Source organism: Papilio machaon, chromosome 7 (assembly GCF_912999745.1).
Source record: "Papilio machaon chromosome 7, ilPapMach1.1, whole genome shotgun sequence".
NCBI lineage: Eukaryota > Metazoa > Arthropoda > Insecta > Lepidoptera > Papilionidae > Papilio > Papilio machaon.
In genome coordinates this window covers 1-12,957 of record NC_059992.1, presented here as the reverse complement: position 1 = coordinate 12,957, position 12,957 = coordinate 1, and the positions used below count along the sequence as shown (strand labels likewise).

The window sequence follows — 12,957 nt, the reverse complement described above, 5'->3', positions numbered from 1 at the left end:
GATCACTTCCGGACGCTAACCCCCCGACTCGTCGGCGCGGCTTCCGCCCTCGCCAGGCTCCTCCCGAACCTGAGAGGTCCGGGCGTACAGGTCAGACGACTGTACGCCATGGTCGTTCGCAGTATGGCCCTGTATGGCGCGCCGATATGGGCAGAAGCCCTTGACGCGTCAAACAGGGCCCTCCTCCGCAGGCCGCAGCGCATCGTTGCGGTGCGCGCATGCATGGCCTACCGCACGGTTGGCCATGCAGCGGCCTGCGCTTTGGCCGGCACTCCCCCGTGGGAGATAGAAGCGGGTGTGCTGGCCGAAGCGTACCGGGAGCGGGCCGAGCAGAGAGCTCGGGGCGAAGCCCCGGCTCCAGAGGAGCTTGCCCGGTCCCGGGCGGAGAGAAAGCGAGCGACCATAGAGCTGTGGGCTGCTGGCCTAGCGGACGCCGAATACGGCGCCCGCACCATAGAGGCCATACGCCCACGGCTCTCGGACTGGTGCGGGAGGCGCCACGGCGCAATAACATACAGAATTTCCCAGATTTTGACAGGTCACGGCTGCTTCGGGCGGTACCTTCACCGGATACGAAGAGAGGAGAGGATGTCGTGCCACGAGTGCGGCGCTGATGAGGACACCGCGCAACACACCCTTCAGGTATGTACAGCGTGGTCCGAAGAGCGCCGCACTCTGGTAGCGGCGATTGGTGATGACCTCTCACTCCCAGGCGTAATTCGCGCCATGCTGGGCAGTGAGGGGTCATGGGAGGCGGTTTCCTCCTTCTGCGAAATAGTAATTTCGCAGAAGGAGGAAAGGGAGCGAGAGCGCGAGGATAACCCCCTCGCGCCCCCGCTCAGACGCAGGAGAGTGGGGAGAAGGAGGCGGGGTTTCGCCGCCGTACTTCTCCCCACAAACCATGCGTGAGAGGGAGGCCCCTTCAGGGCGATAACGCAGGCGGGGTCACGGAAGAAAGCTAAAGCGTTCCCGTGGCGCCCGCCATAATGCGTTAGAGGGCAGTCAGGTTTTAGTGGGTATTCCGGTCACCTTCTGTGGCCGGCGAGTCCCACACTCCCTACGCCATTGCACAGCCCGGCGTAGGCGTGCGTAAACGCATTTCCTGACTATAAAAAAAAAAAAAAAAAAAAAAAAAGGTTAGGTTAGGTTAGGTTAGGTTAGGTTAGGTTAGGTTAGGTTAGGTTAGGTTAGGTTAGGTTAGGTTAGGTTAGGTTAGGTTAGGTTAGGTTAGGTTCCACGGACCTGCTCGGTTGTCCGAGTGGGCGGAGAGGTGAACTCCGACGTGGCGCGTCCCCGGGTGGTGGATAGGGGAACGCCCCGGCATATTGCTGGGGTAGGGCTTTTTTCGCCCCGCGAACCAAACACCAACAAACCCGCAAGTCCGCACTCAGCGGAAACGGGGGCTCTGCGCCTAGCGTGGGGCCGCGAGGAAGAAAACCTCTATAAAAAATTACCCTGGTGGCAACACCACACTTGGTCGCCCACTGGTCTTCATGATCGGTGGACGCCAAGTAAACCGTAATCCGCATTGAGCGGACCGGGGGCCCTGCGCACTGAGCGTGGGGCTGCGAGGAAGAAAACCTCTCTAAAAAATTACCCCTTTCTGGGCGGAAACGCCCCGCGCGGCGGCTGGCTTCGGCCACCGTCGGGCAAACCGTAAACCCGCACGGAGCGGGAACGGGGGCTCCGCGCACTGAGCGCGGGGCTGCGAGGAAGAAAACCTCTATAAAAAATCACCCTAATCCCAAGCATCGCCGCCCGGCGAAGGGATGAATCGTTGGTGGGAGACCAGCGGCGAGGGCGGCAACACCGGGGGGGGCTTTTAAGGGGAAAAACAAAAATGAGCGCGACGAATAAAGAAAAAACTACCCGGGAGGGTCCCGTTCGCGGGGAATCCCTTGGTGGGTCGGACAGCCGGCCCATCGGCCCCATTGTATACGGGGGGGCCATTCGCCGTGTGAAGGAGGAGAGAAGGTTAGGGTCAAATGGAGGAAGTAGAGAAGAGAAGGAGAGAGAGAGGGATAGAGTGAGGAGGCTGTCTGATTCAGATTCAACAGACAGCAGGGGCTCCATGGCAAGCGCTTCCAGCCGCTATGCTTCCATGGAGTCCCTTGACCAGGAAGGTGCCGGAAGATTCTGGAGTGAGGGCCGCGGCCAGAAGAGGCCCAGAGATAAGGAGTTGAGCGGCAGCTCCACAGACACCCCCGCCAAAGGGGCACACAAAAGAAGGGGACGCGGCCGTCCGCCAACTACCGGCGAATACGTCGGGCTGGCGGCCGCCAAAGAATCTTTACGAAGAGCGACAGAGGCGGAGATGAGGGCACGAGCCGAGGCGGAGCTCCTCGACTCGGTTTTGGAGGCCCGCAAGACCCGCTCGGCCATAGTCGCGGCAGGCCCATCTAATGCCGCGCCACTGGAAAATGACGAAGACACGGCGACCACCGTCCTCAAACGGATTGGGTCCAGCCTAGACGTGGTTGAGAAGGTAGCGAAGAAGTCGTCCAATTTAAAAGGGACCTTCGTGCGCGCACTGCAAGACGCGGTTAGTGCCATTAAGGAAGACGTTGCTGGCCTTGCGCAGAGGACGATATCGGATGAAACACGCGCCTTGCAGGCAGATAACGCCCGCCTGCAAGCCGATATGGCCAGCCTCCGCAAGGAGCTAAATGAGATGCGCCAGGAGATGGAGAGGGTGCGGAAACAGGGTTCCGCCAATGCCCTCATGGATACGACAATGGAGGCCGTCCCTGTCCGGCCCCCACCACAACCACAAGCAGAGTCCTCCCTAGAGGACATATGTCGGGCGGTAATGGTCCAGGTGGGCGGTATGCTCAACGCCCGCCTGGCTTCACTAGAGGATAGGTTGCTCCCTGAAAGGAATATGCGACCACCATTGGCGTCGGATAAAAACAAGGAAGACCGCACATATGCGACTGCGACCGCGAAGCCCAAACCCGCACCATCTTCGGGTACCCAAAAAACAGCTGGGACGAAGGCGCCCCTGGTGCCAGCACAGCCCGGTCCCAGTGGGCTCACGCGCCAGCCGCCCACCGTGCCCAAGAAGAGCAAAAAAGGCTCCAAAAAAGGAGCCAAAAAGAAGAAGAAAACTCGGCCGTCGACTGGCGAGAACCTTAAGTCCTCCTCTGTCGCCCCCGTAGCACCATCAAATGCCCCTCCTCGCCGTCCTCTTAACCCGGACGCGCTCGAGGAAAACTGGGTCACCGTAGGGAGGAATGGTAAAGCGCAACGGCACAAGTCGAAAGCGGCTCCCACGCAGGCATCAACATCCCCGCCTGCACCGCGGCCGCAGAGACTTAAAGTGCCTCGGAGCTCTGCCGTGGTCGTTACACTTACTGAAGCGGCTATCAATAGGGGGCTGACGTATAGCAGCGTCCTGAAAGAGGCGAAATCGAAGCTCGATTTAAAAGAGGCGATCGGCGTAGAAGCGGTGCAATTCCGTCGGGCGGTCACCGGGGCTACTATCATCCGCATCCCCGGCGCCACCAGCGCCCCAAAAGCAGATATCCTGGCGCAAAAGCTCCAGGAAATATACCAAAGTGACGACATTAAGGTCTCCAGACCCGAAAAAATGATCGACGTTAAGATCGAAGGTCTGGACGACTCTACTACACCAGAAGAAATCAAAGAGGCCATAATCAAAAAAGGGGCATGCACGGCAGACCAGGTCCGAGCTGGCCAACTCCGCCAGAACAGATATGGTCTTTTCGACATCTGGGCCCAGGTCCCTGTCACAACAGCAAAGAAGCTAGTGACTGGCCGCTTCTTAGTGGGCTGGGTAGCTGCCAAGGTCACGATTGGCAGACCAAGGGAGCTACGCTGCTACCGATGCATGCAGCAAGGACATACAGCGAGTCGCTGCGACGCGGAGGACCGCAGCCGGCTCTGCTATAAATGTGGACAAGAAGGCCACAAGGCCGCATCCTGCCCGTCGCAACCAAACTGCATCCTGTGCACGGCGGCGGGCAAGGATGCCAAACACCGGCTGGGGAGTTTAAATTGCTCGGCGCCCAGAAAAACGGTCCCCAAGAGAGCGCTAGCGGAAGTAGCACGTAGCGCGCCCCCACCGAGCGGGGAAGAAATGGAGATAGCGGAAGCCGTGCAAAATTAATATGGCCCTTCGAATCCTTCAAGCGAACCTCAACCACTGTGCCCGAGCTCAGGATCTGTTCATACAGAGCTTGGCACAGTGGTCGATAGACCTAGCAGTGACATCCGAACCGTATCTGGTCCCGGATAGAAACAATTGGGTGGGAGACTTAGAACATCTTGTCGCGATATACACAGGCGGCAACCCCCCAATTGTTTCCTCCAAAAGAGGAAGAGGATGTGTCGGTGTCAAAGTCGCCGGCATGGCTTTAATTGGCGTATACTTCTCTCCAAATCGTCCGTTGGCAGACTTTGAAGAATACTTGGAAGAGGTCAGTTCGCTCGTCCAGTGGGGAAGACCGCTCGGGGTTGTAGTGGCCGGGGACCTAAACGCCAAATCAAGGGCCTGGGGATCCTCGGTCTCAGACAGTCGCGGCGAGATACTTTTGTCATGGATGGCGCAACATGACCTGGCGCCACTTAATACGGGCTCCGTGCACACCTGCGTGCGCATGCGGGGCGGGTCTGTCGTAGATGTCACCCTTGCGAGTCCCGCCCTGGCATGCCGCGTGCAGGGCTGGGAAGTGTTGACTGAGGTGGAGACGTTATCGGACCACCGCTACATCCGGTTCGATATTCTCCCCTCGTCAACGCCCCCGACCAGTCGGAGCATCGCCATTCCCCAGGAGATCGGACAGATGTGGTCGTTAAGATCTCTAGACCGAGAGACAGTGGAACTCGCCGCCATAGTGGGGACGTGGTCCTACAGAATGGAGAATAAATGTATCGACGACGGTATACAATGGCTAGGCGAGGTACTCGAGCACATATCGGACTGCGCGATGACAAAAGTCCAACCGTCGCCGCGGCGACGTAATCGAGTGTACTGGTGGTCGGATAGCCTTTCGCAGTTGCGCTCTGCCTGCGTGGCTGCCCGCCGCCGGTACACTCGATACCGTAGAAGACGTCCTGGATGGGAGGAGTCTCAGGAACGGCATCTCTACACCGCATATCAAGAAGCCAAAAAGGCCCTGCGGTGTGAGATCGCCATTTCCAAAGACCAGGCCTGGGAGGAGTTCTTGAGCAGTCTAGAGTCAGACCCATGGGGCCGGCCGTATAAACTCGTTATGAGTAAGCTGCGCCCCTGGGCTCCCCCCCTTACTTCAACTCTAGACCCGGCACTACTTACATCTATTGTGTCGGCGCTCTTCCCTCTCAGCGCCCGAAGCACCGAATATGACTTCTCCGCCTCGATACCGGCCGGTTCTGTCCCGGAGGTAACCGAGGCGGAGATAAACTTGGCCAAGACTAAAATGCAGTGCAAGCGCACCGCCCCAGGTCCAGACGGTATACATGGGAGGGTGCTTGCACTAGCACTTCAAAACGGACTTGACGAACAGCTCGCGACACTGCTCACTAAGTGTCTAGAAGAAGGAGATTTCCCGACGACCTGGAAAACTGGAAGGTTGGTCCTGCTGAGGAAACCCGGGAAACCGGAGGACTCCCCGTCGGCCTACCGGCCAATAGTGCTGCTTGACGAGGCCGGCAAATTGTTCGAGAGGATAATTGCCGGTCGCGTCAATGAACATCTCTCCTCAGCGGGGCCAGACTTGGCAGATACCCAATTTGGGTTCAGGAGTCGCAGATCCACCATAGATGCGATTTCTAAACTAAGAAGGATTTGTGAAGAGGCGACATCTCGGGGCGGGGTGGCGATAGCAGTGTCGCTCGACATTGCAAACGCTTTCAACACCCTGCCCTGGGACAGTATAATGGAGGGACTCGTACACCATCAGGTCCCTCTGTACCTACGTCGAATCATCAGCTGCTACTTACGGGACAGAAAGATCTTTTACCCCACTCAGGACAGCTGGGAAAGACACGACATAACGTGTGGAGTTCCACAGGGGTCGGTCTTAGGACCGCTCCTGTGGAATATCGGATACAACTCGGTACTGCGGGGAGCGTTAGTCCGCGGGGTGCAACTCATTTGCTACGCGGACGACACACTTGTCGTAGCTACCGGGTCAGACTTCAGAGAAGCAAAACTGCGGGCTACAGCCGGTGCCTCACAAGTATCGACGAAGATCCGCCGTTTAGGCTTGAGAGTCGCCCTTGAAAAATCGGAGGCGATCTGCTTTCAAAGCTCCGGGAGAACGCCCCAGTCCGGGCTGGAAATCATAGTTGGAGGTACTTCAATCCCAATCCGAAGTACACTGAAGTACCTGGGTCTAACACTCGACTCGAGGTGGAGTTTTAAGCCGCATTTTGCGGCTCTAGCCCCAAAACTCGACGCCACAGCGGCGGCTCTAAGTCGCATCTTACCAAATGTGGGTGGCCCAAGTTCGAAGCGTCGTCGCCTATTCGCAGGCGTACTTAGATCGAAAGCCCTATACGGTTGTCCGGTTTGGGCCAACGATCTATGTGCACAAAACAAGGTGATGCTCAGGCGATCTCAACGCACCGTGGCGATCAGGGTCGCGAGGGCGTACCGTACGGTGTCTTATGATGCCGGGTGCGTCATAGCGGGTCTCTCACCATGGCATCTTGACGCGGCCGCACTGGCGGACGTCTATTGGCGTAGAGCAAGGAGACGAGCAGAGGGTGAAGAACCTACCCCTGAAGAAATGAAAACCTGGAGAATAGACGCCCTGAATAGGGTGATGGAAAGATGGCAAGAGGAGTTGGAAACATCTAGGGCCGGGTCGTGGACACTGGAAGCGATCCGACCAAAACTCCAGGACTGGCTGAACAGGCGGTGGGGGCACCTTTCCTACCGGCTAGTTCAGGTGCTGACCGGCCACGGCTGTTTCGGCAAATACCTGCACCAAATAGCCGGTAGGGAATTAACACCTAGGTGTCACCACTGCCCAGAATTGACTGACACCGTCTCACACACGATCTTTGAATGCCCGGCATGGGAAGCCGAGAGGCGACCCATAGCCATTATCACCGGACTTGACTCGTCATCACTCGCAGGGGTGCTCAACAACATTCTCCAAAACGAGGATGCGTGGAGAGCATTCCAAAACTTTGTGGAGCGGGTGATGACCATTAAGGAGAATGCCGAAAGGGAGCGAGAGACCGATCCGGAATCCGCCCCTCTCCGGAGAAGACGAACAGGCCGTCGCCGGCGCACCTATTTGCGCCGGCCATAGACGCAGACCTTTTGTAAATAAGTGTACATATATATACATAGATATAAATATAGATATAATTATAGATACATAGATAGATATAATTGTAAATATAGATGTACGTGTATATATTAACTATTATTAAGGAGTATACATAGTATTATTATTAATAACTATTAAGGAGCACACATAGTATTAGTATTAATAATATTAGGAATAATAATATTAGTATTAAGAATCATAAGGAGAGTCGCGCAAATGCGACAGCGCATATCCAAAGCCCGGTTATGGCAAACGCTGGCACAGGTTAGGATGAATGCGATGAGGCGGGCCCGAGGGGTTTTAGTGGGTATGGCCGAACGACTTTAGGCGAGTCCCACACTCCCTGCGCCACTGCACATATTGGCCCGGCGCAGGGGTGCGTAACTGCATTTCCCCTCTGACAAAAAAAAAAAAAAAAAAAAAAGGTTAGGTTAGGTTAGGTTAGGTTAGGTTAGGTTAGGTTAGGTTAGGTTAGGTTAGGTTAGGTTAGGTTAGGTTAGGTTAGGTTAGGTTAGGTTAGGTTAGGTTAGGTTAGGTTAGGTTAGGTTAGGTTAGGTTAGGTTAGGTTAGGTTAGGTTAGGTTAGGTTAGGTTAGGTTAGGTTAGGTTAGGTTAGGTTAGGTTAGGTTAGGTTAGGTTAGGTTAGGTTAGGTTAGGTTAGGTTAGGTTAGGTTAGGTTAGGTTAGGTTAGGTTAGGTTAGGTTAGGTTAGGTTAGGTTAGGTTAGGTTAGGTTAGGTTAGGTTAGGTTAGGTTAGGTTTTTTTTTTTTTTTTTTTTTGTAGTGGGAGGCCACTTTTGTGCCTCCCGGCTGATACCCCCTGACATAGTGGGTCAGAGACTTTATTGTTCCTTTTACATTTTTCTTGCTCTTTTTTATTTAGGTTTTAGGATAGGTTAATTTTGTTTGTTTCATTATCTAATTGGTGCTTTTCTTTTTATTTCCAGGCTGGGTGACGCTTCTCTCTGTGTATACTAGGATACATTCAAGGAAGCGTCAACAGTTGCGGCTTTGCGTCGCAAATACCGAAGAATAGCCGATAAGTATCACCAACTTGATTTTTACTATTACTATTTTACCATTTTTATAATACTTTAAATTTTGTTCTATTCCAATATCTTTAGTTTTCCTTTTTGATTTTTACTTTGTTATGTTTTCTTTTTCAGGTTTGCCGGTCTCGGCAGTGATCCAGTAGGACTGAATATTTTAATTTCATAAGACGTCCACGTCGATTTGTCTGCGCGGTGAGGAAGACAGGTAATTCTATTTTTTTTACTAGTATCAATAACAACTTTGTATTTGTGCTGTTGCCGCACAGCAAAAGTCAGCAGTCGATCCACTAATTTTTGGAGCTTTATTGGGCTTTTCGACGCCGCTGCCCGCTCGAGTTCGCCTCTGATAAGTGCCGGGTGACATGCTTCATTATGCGACTCGGCATTTGATTTCGCGTATTTTGTCTATCTATTCTGCTGGTCTCGGCGTCGATAAAACCTATGTCCTTCACAGCCTTTTGCTGTTTTTTCGCAGCCCACTCTCGGCTGCTCGGGGCGGCGCTAGATGTTCGATTCCTTTTTTCCAGATCTTCACGTTTTTTGTTAGTAAGTACTTTAATTTTAGTTTTAGTCCGCAATAACAAATTTTTTCTTTTTTCTTTCAGTAATAATTTAGATTTTTCGTTCAAAAGTTTTATTATAGCCTTAATAAAATTATGTACTATTTTATTACGACTATCGTTAATTTTTCCAAATTCTATATTATTATAATTTTTATTTTCTTCTAATCTTTTTTCCATTTTGTTACGAAATTCCCTCTTGTTTGCTGTTCCCGTATTGTGCATAATCTCAAGAAGAGCAACCGAGCAATTGTCTACTTCGTAACAGCCATTTTCTATCGCGTCTCCCCGAATATCGAGAGTGGGTTCAGGATGAGTGCCCGGTGCGCCTTTAGCAATATGAAATGGCAGACCGCGCCAAGGCGTCCCACCGCTTTCTTATCGGGCACTCGTGGCTGAAAGTGTTATGGTCCGCTCTGTCCAACTTCTCATGCTTGCAATTGCAGCATGTTGGATCAGTCCCGGCGAGCCAGTCTGTGCAGTCCACCTTTTTGTGCGGTCCTCCGCAGTGGCTGCACTTTTCCACCTGTTCCTTGCAGAGTCTTTTCGGGTGTCCGTAGCCTAAACACATCGAACACTGTATTACCGGCGACTGGTCTTCGACCCTGATTCTCTGCAAGTCTACTTGGACTCTTTCTGCATCGACCATTCTTTGCCATATTTGAGGGGCCACTCTCATGACAATATGGTTTGCATGTGGATTTCTGGCTCGCCTTTTATATATAATCTCCATCTTTTCTTCTTCTAGATTTTTAAAAATATTCTTATTCTGGTTTCTCAACGCGGCTAATATATCGTCATCGCTATTATATTTAAATACATCTCGCAGGATAACTAGCGGATTTTTATTTTTTAATCTCTTGTACTTCTAGATGGTCTTTTACAGTTTCTAGCCTTTCTTTTAGTTGTTTTCTATCCTGTTCCGTCCTACATCCTACGATAACTTTTCTGTCCTTCGCCTTGCGTATCCTTTCAACTGCTATTTCTCCATCTTTTGCATTTACAGCTTTCTAATTCTATTCAGTACTTCTTCTCCTGTTTCATTCTCGTCTTTAGCAGTTACAACCACCGAATGCATTACGTTTTTCTCCATCGATTTCCCTTTGTTCTGCGTTACTACGTTTGCGTACGTTTGTTTTTCTTTTTCTTGGTACTTCTCTAGATTGTCGTTTAGTTCTCTGATTTTTGCATTACTTTCTTCTATTAATTTTGCGTGTTCTTCCATCTTCTTGATTAAGACACTCTCTTTCTCTTTCTCTTTTTCTAGGTCTTGTTCTTGTTCCTTCTCCTTTTCCTTTTGTTTCTCCAAGTTTTCTCTTTTTCTTTCTTTCTCATTTGGTTTCTTCTCTTCTCCTTTTTCCAGTTCTTTAGCCATTTCCTTAACAATTCCATACAGCCTGTCAATAGCCTCCGCCACTCCAGTCTTTATCTCTGTCTTAATATTCCTTGACATATTTAAATTAATTTTCGCTTTGGTAACGCAGGCTTTTGCCTCAGCTATTTTACTTTGTTTCTTTGGTGGGCTTATGACCACAATCTCCGATGACATTCTTCTCACGTTCTCGTTTTTCTCTTTAGTAGCCGTTACCTTTTTTCTTGTCCCTTCTACTTCTGTTGATTCTGTCGGGGACTGAGTTGCCTTCCCTTTTCCATTCTCCCATTCTCCAATACTTTTCCTTACGTGGGACGTCTTATTTGATAATGGGTCAACCCGGGATGTTCCGGGTTTCTCCATTCCTGATGTCTCTGTGTTATCTGTCTTTTTATCCGGTGTACGAAAACCAAACATTATGTCAGGGGGTATGTGTCGATAATCAATACTATTAATTTACCTACAAATTTTTAAGACTCAGGTCAATAAACCTTACTTGACTCTATTTTATGGACTAATATTGTCTTTGTCTAATTTATTATCGGAAGTCTAAGTAATATACAATAAAATTATTTTAGTCTATTTTTGTTGGGGTCAATAAACCCTGTCGCACTATTTATCTTATACTCCTAATAACTTACAATCTATGTATAAAGTCAAAAAACTTTTATACGTCAATAAAATTTTCCAATTAACCTAGGTGTTGCGCAATAGATGCGCGACGACAGTTACAGGCAAATAAATGCTTAAAAAGCTTAATTAACTTATTTTACAATGACTCTACAATTTGTAGAGATCGTCTCTATATATTAATTAGACGGTAGCGCCAGGCTCCTACAATTACTTCTTATCAAATTTCTTGTCTAAGTTTAAAAACACAAAAATTTTTTGCTCTACTAGAGTCTGGCTCTATCTAGAGTCGTCTTATTGCCTGCAATGGAAGGCTCTTCTCAAGTCCTTTCCAACGATACCAAACACGAGTATCCTACTGCAAGTGTGGCCGGAGCTACAGGGATTCAAAAAATTTTTTAATTAAAACCAAGATGGCGGAGGATTTTAGTTCCGCGACTGTATCTCCTGAGTCCCGTAGCCAAAAATAGTCGTGTTTGGGCTTGTCTGTCTCAGCTCGATTAGGGCTATTTAAATTTATTAGCTTTGTCACAATTTTTGTCAAATTTTCTAAATACAATTTTTGTCATTAAAACGTTAGCCCAAGTCGTGACAAGTGTCCCGCCGAAAACCCCGTTACAATTGGCCCACTAATTGCAAAGTTATTCAAGTTTTAAAATTTCCAATATGGCGTCCAAAATGGCCGCTCACGTCCTAAATTCCTTATTTATTGTCCAAAATTAGTCGAGTTTGGGCTCGTTTTGTAGGGATTTTCCTCAGGATCACTATTTTACTTTTTAAATTAACACAAACTAACACCCCGAATTAATATTTCCAAAAAACAATAAATTTTTCTTATAATTGTTATAATAAATAGAATTTTAATCCGAAAAATTTAAATTAAGTGTCAAATTTATACTATAATTTTAGCTCTACAATAATATTGAAATTACAAAGTTCTAGATTTTTTAGAAGTATTTTTAAAAAGCGTTTTAATTTTTACAAATTTTTTCCAAAAACCTAGGTTTATTGGTCCAAATACTTAAATCTAAGACAGCACTGTGTTATTTATACAATAGGCTATATATGACCCTTTTTTGAAAAATTTTTACAAGTATTTATTTTCGATTTACGTAATTTGATTCCGAAAAAAACTTTTTTATTTCAAAAGTTTTTGTCAAAATTTTTATTCTAAATTAATCTATGCACAAAATAAATAGGATTGACAACTTTTGTTATATCCTTTTTTGCTTAATTGTCCTTAAAATAGTCCTTGTTAACTTTATAACCTTTGTTTACATTTTCCAATTTTGTTTAACTTAGTTATTTTTAGTGAAATCTTGTCCAAAAAATTACAAATTTGGTATCGTTTTATTCTGCGTTAAATCCTCTATCCACTGATACAACAATAACCATATGTCACAGATCTACTTACTGAGTTATGAATTTTTGAAAGTTGGGTCACTTTTTGTCACTTTTCTACACTTGATAACTTTTTATTCTTTTGTCCGATTTTACATCTGAAAACGTCTTCTGGTTCAGTTTTTCACAGGCTATCGAATGAGCTATGTCACGCACTTCCACCACCTCGGGATCACTGACCTCGTGGCCACGCGGTTTTGGTTTTTCCTTGTATTTTTCCACTTTTCCTCACTGGAAAAATCCAAACCCAGGTCAGGATCGTAGAGCTCGACGAGGGCTATCCATTGATATAATAAAAACTATGGGTCGTCGCTTTACTTTTTGCAGCGGGATTTTTTGAAAGTAAAATTTTAACGTTTTTTTGTTATAACTCGTTATTTTCGCACTTAATATTAATAATAATAACACCGTTAGAATCGTCACATTTTTCCGCGTACGCTGATATGCGACACGTATAACTTTTCGAAACTTTTCCCGCAACTTTGAATTTTAAACACTTTTAGGTGCGCGGAGCAACTTTTTCCGACTTTGCGCGTGTGTAGTCGCCAGGGCGGGCTGCGCGTGACTGAGGTTAGGTTAGGTTAGGTTAGGTTAGGTTAGGTTAGGTTAGGTTAGGTTAGGTTAGGTTAGGTTAGGTTAGGTTAGGTTAGGTTAGGTTA

At 48.6% G+C, this 12,957-nt stretch overlaps 2 protein-coding genes across 2 annotated transcripts; one reads left to right on the top strand and one right to left on the bottom strand.

The window, feature by feature from the left end:
• Positions 1-1,840: 1,840 nt before the first annotated feature.
• LOC123721115 lies at positions 1,841-4,129 on the top strand. Its single transcript, XM_045678586.1, has one exon. The coding sequence runs from the start codon at positions 1,841-1,843 to the stop codon at positions 4,127-4,129; it is 2,289 nt and encodes a 762-aa protein (XP_045534542.1).
• Positions 4,130-9,895: 5,766 nt separating this feature from the next.
• LOC123721158 (protein PRRC2C-like) lies at positions 9,896-10,684 on the bottom strand. The gene has a single exon (XM_045678825.1). The coding sequence runs from the start codon at positions 10,682-10,684 to the stop codon at positions 9,896-9,898; it is 789 nt and encodes a 262-aa protein (XP_045534781.1).
• Positions 10,685-12,957: the final 2,273 nt, after the last annotated feature.

Coding starts and splice junctions, on each gene's coding strand:
- LOC123721115 (XM_045678586.1), top strand. CDS start 1,841: ATGAGCGCGACGAATAAAGAAAAAACTACCCGGGAGGGTCCCGTTCGC.
- LOC123721158 (XM_045678825.1), bottom strand. CDS start 10,684: ATGTTTGGTTTTCGTACACCGGATAAAAAGACAGATAACACAGAGACA.